Source organism: Schistocerca cancellata, chromosome 6 (assembly GCF_023864275.1).
Source record: "Schistocerca cancellata isolate TAMUIC-IGC-003103 chromosome 6, iqSchCanc2.1, whole genome shotgun sequence".
Taxonomy (NCBI): Eukaryota; Metazoa; Arthropoda; class Insecta; order Orthoptera; family Acrididae; genus Schistocerca; species Schistocerca cancellata.
Genome location: NC_064631.1, coordinates 512811828 through 512836566, shown reverse-complemented (window position 1 = coordinate 512836566; position 24739 = coordinate 512811828). Strand labels below are relative to the sequence as shown.

General features: G+C 38.4%; 1 protein-coding gene across 1 annotated transcript in view; it reads left to right on the top strand.

Annotated features, from left to right (window-relative positions):
- Positions 1–24739, top strand: part of LOC126190954 (1-acylglycerol-3-phosphate O-acyltransferase ABHD5-like) — a 113749-nt gene that overhangs the window by 77768 nt on the left and 11242 nt on the right. Inside the window, exon 8 of the mRNA XM_049931614.1 lies at positions 7516–7702. Within this exon, the coding sequence (XP_049787571.1) occupies positions 7516–7702 (187 nt within the window). The remainder of the gene's footprint in view (positions 1–7515; positions 7703–24739) is intronic.

Genomic DNA, 24739 nt, shown 5'->3' with positions numbered 1-24739 from the left:
GAGCAGCCTGAGTTATAGTGGGATGAGGGGTAGTCTTCACGTGAACCGTGTTTACGTTTAGTGATTTTGCTGTTTCCTCTTAGTTTACAGCTCTCAAAAACAAATCGGATTTCTGTGGCCGGGAGAATTAAAAGATTAACATAATTATGGAAGGCTAAAATACGTTATTAGTCTCAGTTTCTGATTTGATTTTATTTCCAGATTTTTGGTAGTCGGGTATTAATTGCCTTGCAGAACATTGAAGTTATTTTTGTTGATTTGCTAAAAAAATTTGCCTTTAATTAACCTTTTGTTGATTTGCTAAAAAAATTTGCCTTTAATTAACCTTTTCTGCTGAGGCTGCCAATTTATTTGAAACACTGTTGGCTAGTGTCAGCTGTTTGCGGAATTTCGAATACACATTGTTATTTTTTGCGATGTATGGCATTATGCCATAGAACTAAACATGAGAATATAGTACTGGTACTTCAAGAAAATGTACATTCTGAAAACCACACTGAAAGGTTTAACATCAGCTTGGGACCTACTTCTTTGTGAATTTGGACATACGAATGTGCTCGTTAAGCCGAATTACAGATTTTAGTATGGTTTACAAAAGTCCGATGCTCTTGGAGTATCCTCTGATGTCCTGTTTCGTTTATGACGTAATATAAGATCTCTTAATGCCGTTACGTACAAACACATGGGCTACCTACGTCATTGTGGCTTCGCAGGCACAGTAAGCCATTTTCTGGCGCTCTCTGACAACTGCTGAAATGAAATCTAACAGGTCGTCGGAAAATATTGCACTTGGCCGTTTGAAAAGCGTTACTTTAAAAAAAAAAAAAAAAATGGCTTTGAGCACTATGGAACTTTACGTCTGAGGTCATCAGTCCCCTAGACTTCGAACTGCTGAAACCTAACTAACCTAAGGACATCACACACATCCATGCCCGAGGCAAGATTCGAACCTGCAACTGTAGCAGCAGCGCGGTTCCGGACTGAAGTGCCTAGAACTGCCCGGACACAACGTTACTTTCAAAGTACATTTAATTTTACGCAATATGAGTTATGTTCATGTGTGAACGTGCTTCAAATTTCTTAAATCACAGAGCGTTTGATTTTCATTTAAAGCTTAACACTTTGAGGGCTAGTCACTCAGAATAATTTCAAGCCCAGAAGACAAGACATTTACGTCATTACTTAAAATTTTACTGGCACATTTGTGTGATATATCAAAGTCTAACACCTGCAAAAAAGACATATTATATGTGAAACTTTAGCTTTTCTTGTAGCTACTGTATGTACATTAATTTAAACCATGAACTTCTCCTTGTGTGTTCGCACTACTTAACAGTGATGTTGCTACAGGCTGACTACTTCATGTATCCTGTGCTCTAAATCACTACTTTTACATGCCAACACATCTTTCGAAAGACGAAAACCGAGTTTTTTGCTGTTGTGTTTACATGTTAAGGTGTGAAGCGGATTTGCTAGCCCAGTTAACCACGGCGCCTGTGAAAAACAGCAGATGTAGTTTATGATTTAGTCAGCACAATCGCTTTTTCTCTTCAGTTACACGAGGTGTAAACAGCTTCAGTCAAATATTTCTACTTATCCTTCACTGTACAAAAAGCCACTCCGTCAATATTAGTAGAAATTTTTAAAAACAAGACTAAACCTGACAGCCCAAGCATGCTTCTATACTGACAGGCTTTACATGGCAGCAAAAATCGATTGTGGAACTGGAAAACAGGCAAACAGAAACGGATTTGCAGAATCGATTTTGAAGTGATTATGTGACTACCCAGGAGCTGTATTGGGAGATCGATTTACGAAATCAGGTTTTGGGAGCCCCATGTAAACGTGATGAATATCTGCTATTAGCGGCTGGCGAGTTCATGTGACACGAGCTATAATTGGTTTACAAAAGTGCAGGGTGATCTCAATTTCAATGCTTCGGAAACTAACGTTGTGTTTGGTGGAAATTGACTATATACAGGGTGTACATAAAGTCCAGGAACACTTTCAATTATTTACTGCACAAGGACTAAACATTGTACAGATGTCATACATATCACATTTTGAAGAGAAACTCTGAAAATTTTTTTGCAAACATTTGATATGAGAACCATGAGTGACCTGCAGACGTCAATACGGTAATCGAATTCTTGCCATACCCGTCCCAGCGTGGCATTGTCGACTGTGGCAGTTGCTTCCCATATTCTCTCCCGGAGCTCTGCTACATCATGTCCAGATCTTTAATGTGTCCCCACAGAAAAAAGTCACACGGCGTGAGATCTGGTGATTGGGGATGCCATTTCATGAAACAGTTGTCCCCTTGTGTAGCACAGCCGCTCTATCGATACGGCAGCTCCATGTTCAGATACCCACGAACTTACCAGATTACGCCTTTGACAGTATACGTGAAAACAAACTTTCAGGATTTCTCTTCATAATGGCCTATGTATGATATCTGTACAATGTTTGGTTCTTGTACAATAAATAATTGAAAGTGTTCCTGGGCTTTATGTGCACCCAGTACCTTCGTAATATGAAAATTTGCAGCGTACATGTTGCTGCAAATCAAAGATCTTTCCAAAACGCATTTTTTTCTGTGGTTTGTTTCCTAAAGTGGCAGGAGGCTCTACGTTAGCGTATAGAACCTTAACCATGTAAAGTATTGATAAGTTTTACGACCCCTATGGAAAGTATACTGTCACGTGAGACGGGAAAAGTGTGTTTTCACCAGAGCAAAAGTTTATTTTTTAACCATGAAAAACCCGGGAATTTTTTTTCCTTGTCCACTTATACACCCTGAAACAGAAACATCTGTGGTAAAAATTACTAGTTTCCTGAAATTTTTTGACATTAATTATAGGCATTAGCAAATTCGAAAATAGAGTTAATTTATGATAAATATGGATAATATGTATGCCTCTTTAAGAAAAAAACTAATTGTAACACAACGTGTTAGATACAATATCTGCTACGCAACTAAATCGCAAATGCTGATTTACTGCAAATTAGATATGCACAGGACAATGGTAACTTGTGAAATTTCTAAAAAGTGCACATTAATTTGAATTGATATACAATGCAATTCTTAGTGGTCTATTCTTTGACAGTAACTGTGAATCATGAATGCTGATTTGCTATGAAATAAGTTACCCAAAACACTCAGACTGGTAACTTACAAAAATGTGGTTTTGTAAACATCTGAAAATTCTTTAAAAAACTTTTACTCTTGTAATTATACAATAAGGTTAGATAATGATTTTTACGAGCAAAGATAGGCCTACTGTTCTCAAAAATTTTGAAACAGCACAAATAAGTTCAAGCCTACAATTGATGCTAACAGTAAGAGGTTATTGCTGCACTCGGAAATGTTCAAAATTTCACAATTCACACAGTGCAAATGGGTATTGATACAATAAACAAAGATTACGTCAAAATGAAGAAAACAGTGAAATAAACAAATCTAGAATTTCAAATTGTCGCACAAATCTTGCACATGCAGTCTCTCACAAAGGAAAATTCCAAAGTTGGCTTTTACATATAAATAAACACGTGAATGGCACAGATTTTTTACTTAGCTGTTTCTGTCCCAAGTTGTACACTGACGTGCTGAAGAAGAACGCTTTAGCGTGAGCTTATCTCAATCAAAATAGCAAAAATGTGCAGCACCAGTGACACCATTGTCCTTCTTATTGCCACCAACAATGCTTTTGGCTGATAATTATTTATTCGGTAACTGACAATTTTCCCTGATACTGTCGTGAACCTTCGCAGCAAGTTCATTTGTCACGAGGGACAGTCATCCACTTCTGTTTTCTTTGTGAATGTTGATCCAACCTTCCCAAAACAATCATTTAACTGCTACTCATAACATTCTTTCTGTATATTGTACAAAGTTCACTAAATTGCTACAGCTTCCATGTTTTTCATACACAGAAAACAGATTACAGCACGTAATTCACAGGTGATAGGTCTTTCAATGGTAGGGGCCATTTTGATATTCAATTACAGTTACAATGCAAACAACAGTTCATTAACCGTTCCAGGACACTGCCAAACTCACACTGAGACAGGTCACACAGCTGTGTTGAAATCACTGAGCTGCTTTAACTCGTCCAAGCACCAGACTGCAGTGGAATTTACTGTCCAAACTGCCTTCATATTAACTTTATGTAACTCAGAACTCAAAATAAACCAGTTTTGCTGTTAGGTCATTATCCTTTTGTAGTAGTTAATGATATGGTATGTCACAGTAATTTTGCTGTTATCTTTAATACTTCAGTCAGCATTGTCAGCGAGTGTGAATTATTTCAGTGTGCTTGGCATTTACCCACAGTTTTGGAGCCCTGTAAATTCTCTTCGTTCTGGGAATGTTTGCCTGCACCATAGTAGCTTTTCCACTGTAATGGTCTGATCACAAAGATAATGGAAGATTTGGCTCACTTTTGTTTAGTTTTACATATAAAACTGAAATGTGTTCCTCAAAATTCAAATCTCTCATTCATTATTATAGATGATGTGTATTTTTCTGCAGTAAAATGTTTCAGATAACGTTAATGTTAAAATAAAGTAGGTTATTGATCTAGTTCGATATTTGATGGAAATTGTATTTATAATGAAACATTTAAAATTTTCTCATTAACTTTGGAGTGAAGTCAATTTCTTGAACAGTAACAAATTTTCACATTCATAAACATCATATTTTTTCAGGCCTAGTTGAATTTGAAATAGTTGTTAGTAAGTCATATAGCAACTCAAGATCATTTGCTACTACAAACACTGTAAAGATAAACTTGCTCTCATCACATTAGAAAAATACAAAAATCTTGTGGCATGTTTTAATAAAATAAAATTGCCACCTAGATTACCTCAGTGTCACGTTACAGTATCAAACAATGGAAAGTCCAGCATGGAATAACAACAGTGTGAAAAGGATACAGTGCTACTTCCCACACAGATGGCATGTTGAGTCGTGATAGGCACAATGAAAAAGGTTGCTAAAATATTAAACATTCAGACAAAATCCTCCCAGAATAGAAAACACACACACACACACACACACACACACACACACACACACACACATTTTCACACAAGCCCAACCCATACACACAGTCACAGTCTCTAGGCACTGGGGGACCAGCACGTGAAAATTTTGCTATGTCAATGTGTGGGTGTGTTTTCTGTTCATTCATCTGAAAGCTTCATATTTTAGCAGTCTTTTTCATAGTGTCTGTCTACGACTCAACACCTCTTCTACGTGATGAGTAGCAGTTTGCCCTCTCAATATTGTTCACATTCAGCTATAGCATTTTTGCTACTCATCAAGTTGTTGTGATAGGAAAATTTTCACAGACTGTTTAAAGGCATAGTAGCATCAAGGGCTCTCTGTTCTGCATATTATGGAACTGGCATTTAACTTACTGATTTGTTTTTATCAGGTGTTTGAAATTTACAAGTGGTGTGCAAGGGGCAGTGACAGAACATTCATTTATTGAGTGGTTGAGAAAGAACCTAGTTGAGCTTAAATCCAAAACCAATAAAATAGTCCTGAAGAGTGCCAGCGATCCTATGATGTGTGGTAATCTCACATTTTTATTCTGTTTCCAACTGATGTGGAACTACACTTCATCATATTTTACGTCCGTTGACCCATTATAGTAGTGTGCACATGAGAAGCAGGGTGACAGGGCAGTTCACAGTGGCAAGAAGCTGTGTATCACATGATGCTCCACCCAAGAGCATCATTCTGTTATGTCTGCCTGTAACAAGTGGATTGGGATGCATGTAGAACATTTAGTGTTGCTTGCCATGTCAGTTTAGCTCTAGTGAGGCTATTTAGCCACTATAGTGTTCATTGCCGGTGGCATAAAGCAAGCATGACAAGTATTAATGCTGAAAAGTAACAGTGATAGTTTTTCGAACATCTAAATTCTGCTATGCTGAGTCAGAAGCAGAAATTGTGGCATGGTGTAGTGCCCACCTCTGCATTGCCAGTTAGCAAGGTTGGCAACGGCTGGAGCACGAGGCAAATAGTACCTACTGTTATCATGTTCTGATGTGATTCATAATGATGAGTCCATTATAAAGGTGATTTTGTAAACTACACAAAGTGATATTTTTGTCTTCATATGGACACATTATGGGACAAAAATAATATAATGAAATGATCATAGGGCATTATTGACCAGGAGACCATGTCTGGGGTTGTTTGGCTGTCTGTTGCAAGTCTTTCTATTTGGTGCCAATTCAGTGACTTGTTGATTGATGAAGGTGAGCTGAAGTGATTCGGACAGCACAAACACCTGGTCTCCGAGTGAAGAAAACCTCTGACCTGGCCAGAGTCCAACCCGTGACCCTGTAATCTAGAGGCAGCAACACTAACCACAAGATCACAAGCTGTGGACATATATTATAATAATATCTGAAGGAATGAAGAAATATTATTATAATAATATCTGAAAGAATGAAGAAATATTGGGCAGACAGAAGAGCAAAACACCTTTCATATAAGAATAGACTTTAATAATTATATTACCTAAATATCATATTAAGTTATTGTTGAGCCAAATTGTATCCCTGTGTAACGACCTGTTTACAACTTTGTATTTTTGACTAGAGTGGTCCAATGAAGGCCATAAAATAAATAATAATAATAAAATAATAATAATAATAATAATAATAATGTCCTATCCTCATAGACCACCTGTCCTATCCTCATAAAGCATATGCATTCTATGTGTTGTGCATTTTGAGCTATTGATTTGTAACGTATTACATTGGCAATTCCTATATCTTTGTGAGATGATCATTGAATGAAATAATAATAATAATAATAATAATACTGGAACAGAACCATTATAACAGATAAAACACCACCACATAACAAACGTGACATCATACTCACCAATAAAAAGAAGAAATTAACACAACTAATCGAAATATCCATACCCAATACAACAAATATACAAAAGAAAACCGGAGAAAAAATTGAAAAATACATCCAACTGGCTGAGGAAGTCAAGGACATGTGGCATCAGGATAAAGTTGACATTATACCAATTATACTATCAACTACAGGAGTCATACCACACAATATCCACCAGTACATCAATGCAATACAGCTACATCCAAACTTATATATACAACTACAGAAACCCGTAATTATTGATACATGTTCAATTACCCGAAAGTTCCTAAATGCAATATAACGTATACCGTACAGTTAAAAGGAAGTCACGCTTGATCAGGGTCCGCGTCACTTTCCATTTTTGACCAGATGTAATGTCTGAGAAAAGAAAGAAGTAATAATAATAGTAATAATAGTGAAAAGGATTATTATGTATTGCTGTCCTGTCAAAAAAAATAATAATAATTTTCCATCATATATTAGTTACCTCACTATCGTTAATGTTTGGTCTATTATCAGAATATTTACTTTGTACATATAGATCCAAGTTCATTTGTTTTTGACTCATCGTTGTTAAGCTCTAATCCATTTGTTAATTTTGTTTTCAGTGGTGAAGCAGCCTTCCATTCAATGATGTTTGGGTTTGGATGGGCAAAGAATCCAATGATAAAACGGATACATTTGTTGCCTCCTGAGATTCCTATTACAGTCATATATGGTTCAAGATCTTGGATCCAAAACAATACAGGAGAAGCAATTCGAAATGCATGCCCTAACTCATACGTTAGTGTACAGGTATGTCATGCAAATACACTTAGTTATGCCTTTTATCAAGAAAATTGCAACACCATTTGAACACAGAGTAAGTACAATACTGCTAAATGTGCTGGTGGAAATTACTGTCATCCTGTAAGAAATCTAGAGTAATTAATACTTAATTTCCTACTTACAAATGCAATATTGATGCCTTAGTCAATTCTCTGTCAATCAGCAGTTAAATAAATATATTTTTATAATCTGTTGCTGCTGCCTTAGTAAGTTCCACAGAGGCAAACTATTGTGTTAAAGTGTCATATAAAATGTTCTACATATTGTCCCACATAAAACCAGGACACCTTATGCTCGAGATTCAAGTAATAGTGAACTAACTGAAAAAGAACAGATGATAGTAATGTTAAAAAAGACATAGTTACCTATTTATAAGAGATGCTGGAACTTGTGGTCGTGGGCATCTTGGTATTGCGACTTCATGTGATGACTTTACCAGCAACACACCGTAATTCTGTTGGCATGATGTTATTAATTTCTCTAGTAATGTTACATTTAAGAGTGTCTGTTGGGTGAGGATTGTGTGCATGCACTTTGCTTTTTGGTGTGCCCTGTAAATAACAATCACAGGTAACAGGGACTTGTGGGGGGGGGGGGGGGGGGGGGGCAGAGGCCTCTACTGAAAGTCTATCCTCATGAACATGTTAGTGACGTGGGCCATACTTTGTTTGGATGTGTGCACAGTTGCTCCATCATGTTGGAATACTGGATACAGCTTCTCCACATCTGTTAATTGCACATAGAAAGAGATAAAGATCTCTAGATATCTGGCACTGTTTAAAGTGTAATTGAAACATATGGGGCCAATAATGCATATGCTGGAAAACACACACCAAATACCTATCTCCTCTGAGTGGAGAAGTTCTTCATGCAGACTATGTGGGTTGTCCTGTGACTAGTATCTGCAATTCTCTGAGTTTACATAGCCCGCCAAGAGAAACCAGGCCTCATCTGAAATGAAGGAAAGCAAGGGTTCTAAGTAACTGTTAGCAATTGGTTTTAACAACCAGTTACAATAATGAACTCTTGGTTCTCACTGGTCCTCAAATTTCATCTCTTCACCTAACTCGCATGATAGGCTTTTAATTTAATTTCTTTTAGTACATGAAGACTCAATGTATGTGATACACAAACCTGCTGCAACAACCTCCTTACCAACTTGCAGGGACTTCTCGTAATGTCCACATGAGTTTTGTCAATAGTTTCAGAGGTTGTCACTGTCAGTCGCATATTCCTCTGCATGTTCTGAATGGATCCTACAGCCTTCCATTTTTTGTACAGATCTCGAATAGTGCTGGTCATTTCTTACCAGGATACCTTGCTTGAAACATTTCTTTACATTCCTTGATGGAGCCTGCCTTTATGTAACAGTCACAATATCAGTTTGCCGTTCTAATGCAAACTGCCCCATTTCTATAACAATGCCATAATTGCTTCTCACAACAATTGATGCATGAATACACTGCTGCACTCAACTTTTCCAATAAAATTCAGCGTAGCCAAATTTCGAGACAGTGTTGCTATTTCACAAGCAATTTGACTAGAGGTGATTAACGAATGCTTGAGGAATTCTGGTTTTATGTGGGACACTGTATACAATATAACCTGTCAGAGGTGCCATAGCAGATACTGCAGCTGCTGCACACATCTGCATACTGCGTGCCCAGCCCTCAAGCCCTCCACCCTTCACTGTTTCATTCCTCTTCTTTCTGCTGCTTTGTCTCATCATTGCTGACTGATTGCCTAACGGTTTGTATTGGGCTACAGTTCACAGCAGTTAAGTCACTTCCAGTCAATGTTGTGGTTTCCCAGCTCATCATATTACATTATCGTCAGGCATGATGCTTGATAACATGTTCCAAGGTGATAACATCTTTGTCTGTCATGTCTCACACTCAGTCTTCGAAGCAGTCCAAATTAAAAGGAGATTCAACAGAGAATATGGGAATGAGTCATTTGGCCTACCATTCTGAATATACAAACCCGATCATCCTGGCCGTCCCATAGTTGATAGCTTCAAAGCACCCACTGAACATATATCTGCCTTAGTTGATCAATGCCTGCAACTCATAGTACAAAGACTCCCCCCCCCCCCCCCTTATATTAAGAATACCCAACATTTCCTAGATTGTCTGAAATCCATGGCCGTCCCACTCCCGCCACACACTTTGCGTGTCACCATTGATGCCATTCCGCACGAATAGCCAGAATGGCTATGCCAGTCTTTTCATGGGTTGCTTGGCGGAGGCTTTCCTGGCATCCACAAGCCTTCAGACCCTTGTTTGGTTTAGATACATTGATGACATCTTTGACATACTGACTCATAGTGAGGCTGATCTGTTAAAATTCCTGGAATCTCAAACTACCCTCTCCCAATTAAATTTCACATGGTCCTTTTCCAAATCCCATGCCCCGTTCCTTGACGTTGATCCCATCCTCACTGAATGCCAGATGCACACTTCCATCCACATCAGACCTATTAACAAACAACAGTACTTACATTTTGACAGTTGCCATCCCAGGTCATCGCATCCAATCATGGTATTGCTGATCCCACCAAAAAACAACTTGGGAGCACACCAGTTGTCACCCAGTATTCTCCTGGTCTTAATCAGCTACTTCAACAAGACCATGACTTCCTAAAATCATGCCCTGAAATGCGATCCATTCTGTCTGAGATGTTGCCCACTACACCTAGAATAGCATTTCGTTGACCTTCCAGTCTCCGCAATATCCATGTAAGACCATATGCTCCTTCTACACCCATCTCCCTACCATATGCCTTCTATTCCCTGTGACTGTCCCTTGTGCAAGACTTGCCCTATGCACCCTCCTACCACCAACTATTCCAGCCCTGTAACTGGCAAAACATATACATCAAAGGGAGAGCCACCTGTGAAATGACATGTCATATACCGGCTGTTATGCAAAAACTGATTGGCCTTTTGCAGCGGCATGACTACCACCCAGTTATCAGTCAGGATGAATGGGCATAGGCAGAGGGCGTATACAGGCAACACACAATATCCTGTTGCAGACCTCGGCACCTGTTTCTCCACATGCATCATCTGGATTCTTTTCCCAGACACCAGTTTCTCAGAACTCTGCAGGTGGTTCTCCCCCCCCCCCCCCACCTTTATTTACATTAATTCTTCCCTCTCAGCATTTCTTCACAGTAATTACTCCTTTCTTCACTCCATTTTAGATTTCTACATCTTTCATTTTCCGACCTGTCCATTTTTTCGCAGTCTCTCCTCCCACCTCTGTTACATACAATGTACTTAGCTTTTCACTCTTATTAACTCATGCACGATGTTTTAGTAGTAATCTCTGTTTTGCATATTATTCTGTCTTCCACCTTTAAGCTATCAGGTATCAAATCTCGTCCAGTGCGGTCCCCAACAATCAGTCTTTCCTTCTTATCCCGTTCGGGAAGTCTCCACTACCCTGGTGTTCTGGGTGACTTCTCTAAACTGTACCCCTTTCCCTAAACCTCTTCAGTCCTTTCCTTTCTCTCCTCTTCCTTCCCCTTCAGTTCTTCTGCCAGAAGAAGGGCCACTGGCTCCGGAAGCTTGTTAGAGTTAAACCCCTTTGTATGTGTGTTCCCCGTGAGGCAATACTGACCTTACGACTTATCTTAGAAGAAAGATTAAGGAAAGGCAAACCTACGTTTCTAGCATTTGTAGACTTAGAGAAAGCTTTTGACAATGTTGACTGGAATACTCTCTTTCAAATTCTAAAGGTGGCAGGGGTAAAATACAGGGAGCGAAAGGCTATTTACAATTTGTACAGAAACCAGATGGCAGTTATAAGAGTCGAGGGGCATGAGAGGGAAGCAGCGGTTGGGAAGGGAGTGAGACAGGGTTGTAGCCTCTCCCCAATGTTATTCAATCTGTATATTGAGCAAGCAGTAAAGGAAACAAAAGAAAAATTTGGAGTAGGTATTAAAATCCATGGAGAAGAAATAAAAACTTTGAGGTTCACCGATGACATTGTAATTCTGTCAGAGACAGCAAAGGACTTGGAAGAGCAGTTGAACGGAATGGATGGTGTCTTGAAGGGAGGATATAAGATGAACATCAACAAAAGCAAAACGAGGATAATGGAATGTGGTTGAATTAAGTCGGGTGATGCTGAGGGTATTAGATTAGGAAATGAGACACTTAAAGTAGTAAAGGAGTTTTGCTATTTGGGGAGCAAAATAACTGATGATGGTCGAAGTAGAGAGGATATAAAATGTAGACTGGCAATGGCAAGGAAAGCGTTTCTGAAGAAGAGAAATTTGTTAACATTGAGTATAGATTTAAGTGTCAGGAAGTCATTTCTGAAAGTATTTGTATGGAGTGTAGCCATGTATGAAAGTGAAACGTGGGCGGTAAATAGTTTGGACAAGAAGAGAATAGAAGCTTTTGAAATGTGGTGCTACAGAAGAATGCTGAAGATCAGATGGGTAGATCACATAACTAATGAGGAAGTATTGAATAGGATTGGGGAGAAGAGAAGTTTGTGGCACAACTTGACCAGAAGAAGGGATCGGTTGGTAGGACATGTTCTGAGGCATCAAGGGATCACCAATTTAGTATTGGAAGGCAGCGTGGAGGGTAAAAATCGTAGGGGGAGACCAAGAGATGAATACACTAAGCAGATTCAGAAGGATGTAGGTTGCAGTAGGTACTGGGAGATGAAGAAGCTTGCACAGGATAGAGTAGCATGGAGAGCTGCATCAAACCAGTCTCAGGACTGAAGACAACAACAACAACAGTGTGTGTTCCCCTGCCGCTGGTTGGTGAGTAGATTTGTTATCTATCCATTTACATTCTGAATGTTTGGAATTCTGTTGCAGTTGAAGGTGCATTTTGGTTGATGTCAGGGGTGTACCACAGAAAGTGTTGCATACACATTGTCTACATGCTGTAAGCTATGTAATACATCTGTATCATTACTCCATCATTGTACTGACATTTTAATTTAAATGTATCATCTGCCACTCCCCTGCAGATGTATCTGTCTTGTCCTGTGCTGGTGTCACATTGTGTAGTCCACCCAAGGGTTTATAATTCATTCAGTTGTCTTTGATTCATGTCTCCCATACACAAATCAGTAGCAGTAGTCTTTGAACACAGTGAATATTCAAGGTACTAAAAAACTGTGTTCATAATGGCTTATTATTTTTCATTGCTCAGATTTAATAATGTGGTTGTATGACATGCTGTTGCATCAACAAGATGTAATGGAAATGCCATGTGGCGAGGGCCTCCTGTCAGGTAGACTGTTCACCTGGTGCAAGTCTTTCGAGTTTACACCACTTCGGCGACTTACGTGTTGATGGAGATGAAATGATGATGATAAGGACAACACAACACCCACTTCCTGAGTGGAGAAAATCTCCAAGTCATCTGGGAATCGAACCTAGGCCATTAGGTATGACATTCCGTTGCGCTGACCACTCGGCTACCAGGGGCAAAAAAGAAGACGTCATGACTTTTCATATCATATTTGCCACTTGTATTCAACTACACTTCTAGTATGTGCATTCTTGTACATCTACATCTACATACATACTCCGCAATCCACCATACGGTGTGTGGCGGAGGGTACCTCGTACCACAACTAGCATCTTCTCTCCCTGTTCCACTCCCAAACAGAACGAGGGAAAAATGACTGCCTGTATGCCTCTGTACGAGCCCTAATCTCTCTTACCTTATCTTTGTGGTCTTTCTGCGAAATATAAGTTGGCGGCAGTAAAATTGTACTGCAGTCAGCCTCAAATGCTGGTTCTCTAAATTTCCTCAGTAGCGATTCATGAAAAGAACACCTCCTTTCCTCCAGAGACTCCCACCCGAGTTCCTGAAGCATTTCCGTAACACTCGCATGATGGTCAAACCTACCAGTAACAAATCTAGCAGCCCGCCTCTGAATTGCTTCTATGTCCTTCCTCAATCCAACCTGATAGGGATCCCAAACACTCAAGCAGTACTCAAGAATAGGTAGTATTAGTGTTTTATAAGTGGTCTCCTTTACAGATGAACCACATCTTCCCAAAATTCTACCAATGAACCGAAGACGACTATCCGCTTTCCCCACAACTGCCATTACATGCTTGTCCCACTTCATATTGCTCTGCAGTGTTACGCCCAAATATTTAATCGACATGACTGTGTTAAGCACTACACTACTAATGGAGTATTCAAACATTATGGGATTCTTTTTCCTATTCATGTGCATTAATTTAAATTTATCTATATTTAGAGTTAGCTGCCATTCTTTACACCAATCACAAATCCTGTCCAAGTCATCTTGTATCCTCCTACAGTCACTCAATGACAACACCTTCCCGTACACCACAGCATCATCAGCAAACAGCCGCACATTGCTAACCACCCTATCCAAAAGATCATGTATGTAGATAGAAAACAACAGCGGACCTACCCCACTTACCTGGGGCACTCCAGATGATACCCTCACCTCCGATGAAAACTCACCATTGAGGACAACGTACTGGGTTCTATTACTTAAGAAGTCTTCGAGCCACTCACATATTTGGGAACCAATCCCATATGCTCGTACCTTAGTTAGGAGTCTGCAGTGGGGCACCAAGTCAAACGCTTTCCGGAAGTCAAGGAATATGGCATCCGTCTGATACCCTTCATCCATGGTTCACAAGATATCATGCGAAAAAAGGGCAAGTTGTGTTTCGCAGGAGCGATGCTTTCTAAAGCCATGCTGATGCATGGACAGCAACTTCTCTGTCTCAAGGAAATTCATTATATTCGAACTGAGAATATGTTGGAGAATCCTGCAACAAACCGATGTTAAGGATATTGGTCTGTAATTTTGAGGATCCGTCCTTCTACCCTTCTTATATACAGGTGTCACCTTCGCTTTTTTCCAGTCGCTCGGGACTTTACGTTGGGCAAGAGATTTGCGATAAATGCAAGCTACGGTAGAAGTCAATGCAGTAGAGTACTCTCTGTAAAACCAAATTGGAACCCCATCAAGACCTGGCGATTTATTTATTTTCAACCCATTCAGCTGCTTCACAACCCCAGGAATGTCTATCACTATGTCCTCCATACGGGAATCTGTACGAGACTCAAACGGCAGTAAGTTTGTACGATCCTCCTGCGTGAGAGATTTCTCAAATGCTAAATTTAAAATTTCAGCTTTCATTTTGCTGTCTTCCGTTGCCAGGCCAGACTGATCAGTGAATGGAAGCCTTCGACCCGCTTACCGATTTTACGTAAGACCAGAATTTCCTTGGGTTTTCAGCAAGATCTTTTGCTAAGGTATGACAGTGGTAGTGGTTGTATGCTTCGCGCATCGCTCTTTTTACAGCAGCACGAAACTCTATTAACTTTTGCCTGTCCTCATTCTCCCGATCTTTCTTGTACCACGAGTGCAATTGTCTTTGCTTCCTGAGCATTCTCTGAATTGTGCTGTTAAACCACTGTGGGTCTTTTCCGTCCGTAACCCACTTTTTCGGCACATACTTCTCCAATGCGTGATTTGCAATGTGTTTAAAATTTGCCCATAATTCTTCCACGTCCATTGTTCCGGAAGTAAATGAAGTCGATTCATTTACTAAATGGGATGCTAATAACTGCTCTTTCTAGTAAGAATACTCTCCTAGCCTTCTTGACCAACTTTTTAACTTTCGTAACCATTGTCGTAATGACAACATCTTGATCACTAATCCCTGTCTCAAAACTGACACTGTCGATGAGGTCTGGTCTGTTCGTGGCTAACAGATCTAAAATATTTCCAGTACGCTTTGGCTGTTGATTTAGCTGCTCAAGACAGTTTTCGGATAATGTGTTCAAAATTAATTCATACGATGGCTTGTCTGTACCACCTGTAATGAATTCCAGTCTATACTAGGTAGGTTGAAGTCGCCTCTGACTAATATAGCATGATCCGGGTACTTCTGCGATACAGAGTGTAGACTCCCTTTGAATGATTCTAGAACTTTCGTGGTGGAACCCGGTGGCCAGTAATAACACCCAACAATTAACTTTATTTCTCCTAGCCCTGTTGAACGTGTCCAGATAACTTCACTCTCAAAAATATAAGTAAATTAACATATAACAAGGCAAATTACAATAAAAAATATTCTGACAAAAAATATAAGAAAACATTTACAATTTGGTATCGATAAATACAATAAAAAAAAAAAAAACATCTCCCAGATCCATTACAACTGCTCCCCAGGGCTTTTGTTGTTATGGACATATACATCAAAATCCCGACCACACTCAGTAATGGATCTGTATTACACAATTAGTACATTAATGATGTAGTCTGATAACCTCTTCCAAATTTGGACTCTTTGAATCTGTGTTTGTGGCTGTTGTTGCAATGATACTTCCCCATCAATCTCATACACAAAAAATTCAAGTAAAGAAATTATTTGACATGACAAATATACATGGTATAAAACATACATGAGAAATATTCTAACATACAGCATACAGATTGAAAATAATAGAAAGGTAAAACTCATTTCCTAGAATAAGATTTCTACAACCACTTCTTTGGTCACACTGTGCCAACTGGCTCTTGAACATATATAGTGTAGTGCTTTTTTTTGCTTTTTTAATGTATTTTTTTTACTTCTAATATTTTAAAAAAAATTTTTTACTCGTGATTTTTTTTTTTTTTCTTATGATTTTCTTCTTGTAGTACAGCTAAAGATACATCAGTATTATCTAAATTTTTTGCAATTATTTACATACACTTGCCTCTCTACTACAATATTACTACAAGTCACAGTCTTGTGAAGAGTACTTTCGCTCCCCACAACATCAGTATAAACAACAATAAATTGCTCATATATCATGATTCTTTATCTAAAATTGGTTTTGAAACTTATACTTTTGCATGCATGTCCTCACATGCATGCCTTCACCCACAGGGAAGACTTAGCTTCCAAAAATTAGAAAAATTCAGAAATGCTCACTAGGGAGACCTTTTTTTTTAAAAAAAAGTAAAAATAAATCTTTCTCTCATTCTTTGTTACAACAGAGTTTTTTCATCAGTTTCAATTAACATGTGACTTCAAATTATTAATTTATACATGCAAATATACATACTTGGTTGTACAGGAAGCTTTTTTTATTTATTTATTTATTTTTTTTTTTTTTCGAGCATATTCCAGTGGAGGACTTTTGTTTTAGATGATAATAGGTTATTTAAATTTTGAAATTATGATTTATGTTTATATAGTTTTACTCCGCCATCTTTTTTCGAAACCACTACTAGAGGATTATTATATGCACTGATACTCCTTTCTATTATATTACATCCTTCCATCTTTTTCAGCTCTTTCTCAACAGCAGGTCTTTTTGATATTGCAATACTGTACGGTTTTATGAAAAATGGTTCATGAGGTTTCACCTGAAGCTCACACTGATAACCCTTTACCCTACCGGGTATGTCACTGAAAACATCACTGTATTCCCACAGCAGATTTTCTAACTGTTGTTTTTGCTCCCCAGATAAATTTTGTGTTTCTGAAATTTTCAAATTTACTAAATTCCCAAATTCAACTTCATCAGTATCAAATCTACGAGTTTCAATATTCTCCAATCTATTTTCTTTTAGTAAACTGATACTGTCAAAATTTCCATTACTCTGATCACCAAGTGTGTTCACAAAATTTGTCTGAATGTATTCCCTTTCACTAGTTTCTATCAAAAGTTTTCTTCCAACCCAATCAAATGCTGTATTTACTTTTACTATCCAATTCATACCCAAAAGAAAATCCTCATTAAATTCCTGAATTACAAAACATCCATGTGTGAACAACTTGCCTTCAATTAAAAATGTCACTAAAGCCTGGCTTTTTACCAATTTACTGCTCTTCCCAGTAGCACCTTTTATCTTTACCCCAACAACTGGCATTTCAACAAAATCTTTCCCCACTTTCAATTTCTTGCTTAACCTTTCAGATATTCCCGAGATCTCACTTCCTGTATCAATTAAACATTTACCAATCCATGACCCAATTTGAACTTTTATATAAGGACTGCAAAATTGATCACTTTTCTCAGAACCTGTATCCTCATGTAATAAATCACTTTCAATTTCCCCAAACCTATACTTATCAGAATCATATGGTATATCATCACATGTATTATTTGTCAAAGTTATAAAATTTGCACAAGATACAAAATTGTCATTAGTACTCTCTATTATCTCAAATAGCCAAGAATTTTCATCCAAATCACATTGTATACTATTGAAGTACTTATCCTTCAGCTTTTCAAAAATAAAATATCTCATCTTTTTCCACCACTCAGGACATACAGTTTCACATACATTAATAAGCATATTTCTAAAGTTCTTGTCAAAAGAAATAGTTTCACTGTTCAGCCATAGATTCATAAGAAATGTGTGTGTGTCATTAGTATCTGTAAAAGTTTCACTTAGGCTAGAAGTTATACATGTGTCATCGTTATTTGTGTAGTCAGATTCTTTACCAACAACATCAAAATTCACACTTTCACATACACTCAGCTTGCGAGCCTTATTCATCCTGGTAACATCCCTGGGAATTTCTATAATATTCTCACTATTTAATCCATTTTCAACCATGTGTATACCCAACTCCCTATTTAAACTAATCAAACACCTTTCCTCAACATCATCATCAATACCATTACCATCATTATCAACTTTATCATCAACATCATTATCATTATACATATTCAAGTCATTCACATTCAAATTATTCCCCAAAATATAATTTCCCCTTTCTAAAGTTACCAGATCCCTTTCACCAATATTTTCATTCTCACAGCATGCATTCTCTCTTTCATTCACACACGTCTCTGAACTACTACAAATTACATCATCTGACAAAGTGTTGTTCTTTTCTGCCCAAGTGTAAAACTCTGTTAAATTAAATGAATCACAATTACTTTTATCTACTGTATGTTCTTGTGTACTGAAAATTTTATCTTTATCAATATCATCATTATGTTCCTCTTGAAATTTCTTCAATAAGTAACAACTAATGACCTCATGTGATAGCTTAGGTTTGGAACTGTCATGTTCGGGTTTATGATAGTCACATCCATTGGTCCTTTCATCATGCTTACCTTCTGCCTCAACCTTGCGGACTTTCAAGGGGGCGTCTACTCGTTTTTTGTTTCCTGAATTACAACTTGTTCCTGTTTGAACTGCTGATTGTGGTTCTGCCAATGTCTCTGATCAACATTTCTGTTCCCATTCCTATGCCAATCATTACCTGATTGTTGGTAGTTTCTATTGTACTGATCTCTAATAAAATTTCTGTGATTTTGATCCCTAAAGTGTTCTCTATTTTGTTGATTATTTCCGCGAAAATGTTGTTCTTGTTTTGGATAAAAATTATGGTCCTTCTTTTGAAAATTGTTTTATTCCCTTTTTTGAAAGTTGTCATTTCCCCAATTTTGACCATTACCTTTCTGAGTAAACCCACTATGTGTTCTTGTTGTTACCCTATCCAACTTTTCAATATAATTGAGAAACTGCTCTACATTACTATCAGGACAATGAACTAAACTCAACTGCATTGCTGATGGCAATCTTCTCTTTAAGGTATCAATTTTGATCAAGTCATCCAAAGGTTTTGTTAAATTAATAAGTTTCTGAAGTTCACTTTTGCAAAATTGTTTCATGCTCCCATCTGATTCTTATAGTTTCTCCCATTCAAAAATTCACTTTTGATTCTAGTTTGTTTAAGATCATCCCAAAAATTTTCCAGAAATTTTGATTCAAATTCTGAAAAGGTCATCCCCAAAGTTACAATCTGGTTTGCCCAAGTCAAAGCTTCCCCTTCCAAGAATTTTTTCACAAATTTAATTTTCATATCATCTGGTAAGTGAGATAAAAAACAATCCTTACAATACTGTATAAAATCAATGGGATGTAAGGGTCCATCTACCGGAAAGTGCTTCACTGGAATATTAGATACAAGATTGCATGTGTTGACATTGTAATTTTTGCTTTGAAATTCAATGTCAAAACTTTCAATTTTTTCGCTAAGTTCTTTGACAGATTTTTTGTTTTCTAAATCATTGCACTCAACTTTTTTTTCTAAAGTAACCAAACGATTATCAGTTTTTTGTTCTACATTTTTTACTAAAACTTTTGTATTCTCATCCAGATTTTTAATTTCCCCTTTTATCTCATTAAAATCAATTAAATTTCTTTCCCTATCTACCAGTAACTCATTTTTTACAGTATTAATTTCACCGCTCAATTTAGCATCAATTTCATTTACTTTTGCTTCCACAGATTCAATTTTTTCCTCAACACTGCCAACTCTGTTCGAAAGATCACCCACTTGGGTATTGACTGCTTGGACTTGCAACAAAATGTTATCAATTTTTTCATCCCAGTAAGTCTTATTGTCGTCAACTGATTGTTTAATTTCTTTTGTGAAATTTACAAGAAAACTTTTTAAATCAAATTGATCGGTTCTTTCTGTTTCATTTGACATGTTCTGACTTTCGAAGTCTATTAAATTACTACTTTCTACTTTAGGCACAATACTCTCGAAAATCTTGTAAGTCATTGTGAAGAACAAAAATTTATACACAACAATACAAAACAAGATAAAAATATTGTTTTAACAAAATATGAGGGTTTCGTGACTTATCTGGAACACTCTTCTACTGTTGCGAATCCACGTTTTCCATCCATGTGATTCTTGACCAAAATTCTTGAAATTACTTCTTCTGTCGAAAATTATATTTTTCGCCGAAACATTTCTTCTCCAAAACTTTTACTTCCCGATGAACACAAATACTGTAACACACATTCTGAAGAAACTGGTATTAACACACAAAAATTTTCTTCCTCGTAGCACTGTTGAAGATCTTGTGAACACAATATCCCGGCTGACGCCCCCAATTGAAATATGGCATCCCGGCTACAGTCCCCAATTGAAATATGGCCACTATTTTTTATGTACTTAAATTTGCCATATTTCGTGACAGTACCTTTTCCGTTAGACGTTTACAAGGTGATATTAGTCTTGGCTTCAGTTGTCTAAGTATGATTCCACAATGCATCTTTGTCGGTTGCAGAATTGACGTGGTTCAACGTGTTTCCCTCATTTTGGTGTTTCAAATACCAATTCTTCAGATGTAGTTTCTTCTTATAGTTAATACAAAAAAAAAAAAAAAACACAGTAACACAATTCAAAATTATTTATGACGGCGACTTTCACATTGTTCTACCGTCAACACACACCAAGAGTTAACTGCCGACTGACTATAGTCAAAGACGACTCCAGCGTCAAAGATGTTTTACACAACACACAAGCATCCACTTGTAATCAGTCTCTTTGCTATTCTTCGATACATTTACTAATAGTAATCAATATGTTATCACTCTCAAAAATATAAGTAAATTAACATATAACAAGGCAAATTACAATAAAAAATATTCTGACAAAAAATATAAGAAAACATTTACAATTTGGTATCGATAAATACAGTAAAAAAAAATAACATCTCCCAGATCCATTACACCACCCAATAGCGCAAGTCTAGAAATCTGCAGCCAAGACCGTCACAGAGTCAACAAAGCCTCTGGTTGAGACCCTCCACTTGGCTCCAAACCAAAGGACCCCGATCCACTCTGGGAACGATGCTGCAAATAGAGAGCTCTGCTTGCACCCCACGTGCGAGGCCAGCGATCTTCACCATATCTGCCAGCCGCCTGTACGAACTGAGGATCGCCTCAGAAGCCAAGCGACAGGCATCATTGGTGCCGACGTGAGCAACTACTTGCAGACGACTGCACCCCGTACGCTCGATAGCCGCAGGCAAGGCAGCCTCCACATCTTGGATGAGGCCCCCCAGGAGACAAACTGAGTGCACGTTGGAATTCTTTCCAGCCCTGTATGCTATTTTCCTAAGGGGCTCCATCACCCGCCTAATGTTGGAGCTCCCAATAACCAGCAAGCCTTTGCCCCCGTGTGCCTGCTCGGGCCCTGCTGAAGGAGCGGCCACCTGCCCCCTGACAGGATGAACGGGCGAGGCCAGCCGGCCAGCCTCCACATTGACCCTCCACCTCGAGCGACGCGAATGCGTTGCAGTCCGCCACTCACCCTGAGGTGAGGGCGGCCCCCAACGCGCTGGGTACACTAGAAGGTGCCTCTGCGACTGAGTCAGTGGACGCAGCAAGCGACACCTGGGGTGTCTCAAGCAATGGGCCAGACCCTCCACCGTCACTGCACCTCGAGGCAGCAGCCTGAAGGCGGCTGACCGTGGCCAACAGCGCGCTCAGTTGCTCGCGAACTGCGGCCAGTTCCTCCTGCGCCCGCACACAGCACGCACACACCCTATCCTTCCTACTGCTAATATCTGGACATATAGAGTCAAATAAAACAGCAATATGCGACTGCACAGTTGCGTCACCAGCGCCAGATTGAGCTGCGAAATATGAACCATTACTTACAAACTAAGCAATCAAATGACCAGGACTACGCCACTATACAGATATTACAATGCGATCCTACCCCTGTCTTAGTACAAATGACAACCGCCTACGCGATGTTACACTCTACCGTTATTAAAATTTGATACAACCCCTTTCTAATTCGAAAATACGCAAAGATCCGAAGAATTTCACCACGCAAGCACACAAACACACAAAGTAATTTGAATTAAACCTGCGGAACTAATACGAAAAACTGAATATAAGACTTGTTTCTGCTACTGCTGCTCGCACACGTCACTCTACAAGCACAGATGAAACTGCACTGGCCTTTGTCTGCTGCTAACTTCCCTCATGATGTAGTATAATTTACACAAGCAGTAGCATATGGACGAAATTAGATGTAAATGTCAACATTTATGTCTATGCCCTACTAACCACTGCAAGGTGCATGGCAGAGGATACGTCTCATTTTACCAGTTTGTTGGATTTCTTCCCATTTCATTCAAATACAGTGGGTGGAAAGAATTATTATTTGAATTCCTCTGTGGGTGCAGTAATTACTCTAATTTTATCCTCAGAATCCCTATGTGAGCAATGTGTTGGGGGATTGTAATATATTTTTAGAGTCATCATTTAAAGCCAGTTCTGGAAACTTTGTTACCAGACTTGCTAGGGGTGGTTTACGTCTATCTTCAAGAGTCTTCCGGTTCAGTTCTTTCAGTATTTCTCTGTCACTCTCTGACAGATTAAACAAACCTATGACCATTCATGCAGTGCTTCTCTGTTTATATTCAATATCCCCTGGTAGTCATACTTGGTACGAGTCCCAAACACTTGAGCAATATTCTAGAATTGGTCACACAGTTTATTTGTAAACAATCTTCTTTGTAGGATTACACTTGACCAGTTTCTACCAATAAACCAAAGTCTGCCACCAGCTTTACCTATGACTGAACCTATGTGATCATTTCATTTCATATCCCTACAAAGTTTTATGCCCAGGTATTTGTACGAGTTGGTCAATTCCAACAGTGGCTCATTGATTTATAATCATAGTATACAATGTTTTCTCATTTTGTGAAGTGCACAATTTTACATTTCAGAACATGTAAAGCAAGTTTGACAATCTTCGCACTACTTTGAAATCTTAAGATCTGACTAGATATTTATGCTGCTTCTTTCAAATAGTTCTTCACTGTAGATAATTGCGTCATCTGCAAAAAGCCTATGTTACTATTGATATTGTCTGCAAGGTCATTAATATATATCATGAACAGCAAGGGTCCCAACACAACTTCCTGGAGCACACCCGAAGTTACTTTTTCATCTGACGATGACTCTCCATCCTTTGTCCTTCCGACCAAAAAATCCCCAATCCAGTCACAAATTTCACTTGATACCCCATGTGATCGTACTTTTGTCTGTAAGCACAGGTGTAGTACTGAGTCAATGCTTTTCAGAAATCAGGAAATACTGCAACTACTGATTGCCGTGATCCAAAGCTTTCCGTATGTCATGTGAGGAAAGTGCAAGTTGGATTTCACATAGTTGATGTTTTCAGAATCTATGCTGGCTGGCATTGAGGATGTTACTCTGTTCAAGACACCTCATTATGTTTGAGCGCAGAATATATCCTGAAATTCTACAACAAATCGGTGTCAGCGATACTGGATCGTAGTTTTGTGGATCACTTCTACTACCCTCCATGTACATGGATGTGACCTGTGCTTTTTTCCAAGAATTGGACATGGGTTTTTGTTTGAAGGATCTACAATAGAGTACAATTAGAATGGGGATTAACTCGGCCACAAATTCAGCATAGAATCTGGTATGGATTCCATTGGGTCCTGGAGCTTTGTTCAATTTTAATGATTTCAGCGGTTTCTCAAACTAATACCAATTTTATTCATCTTTTCAGTGGTATGAGGATTAAATTGGAACAATTCTCCTGGGTTTTCCTTTGTAAAGGAGCATTTGAAAACTGAGTTAAGCATTTCAGATTTTGTTTTGCTTCCTGTCTCATTTGCTAGGGAATGGACATTAACTTTGGTGCCACTAACAGCCTTTACATATGGCCAGAATTTCTTTGGGTTCTGTGACATCATATGACAATATTCTGCTGTGGCAGTCATTGAAAGCACGACACATCGCTCTCTTAACAGTCAATCTATCGATAGCCCCACCCTTTGTTTTATACCTGTATGCAGTAATCCCTGTTTCTTTAGAAGTTGCTTTACAGTGACTGTATACCAAGAAGGTTCCGTCCCACTATGAATTGTTCTACTATCCAGTGAATGGTCAGCTATTCTTTTAAACTTGATCCAGAGTTGCTTTGCACGCTCCTGCCATGTGCTGAAAGTTTCAGGTTGTTCATTGAGGTATGACACTACTGATTCTTTTTATCTAATTTACTGAACATATATATCTTTCTGGCTTGTTTTGGTTGTTCTTTGTACTTTGGTAATCATTGAAGTCACAACTGCACCATGGTGACTGATACCAGCTTCGATGTGGACATCCTCAAAGAGATCAATTCTACTTGTTGCCATTAGATCCAATATACACTCCTGG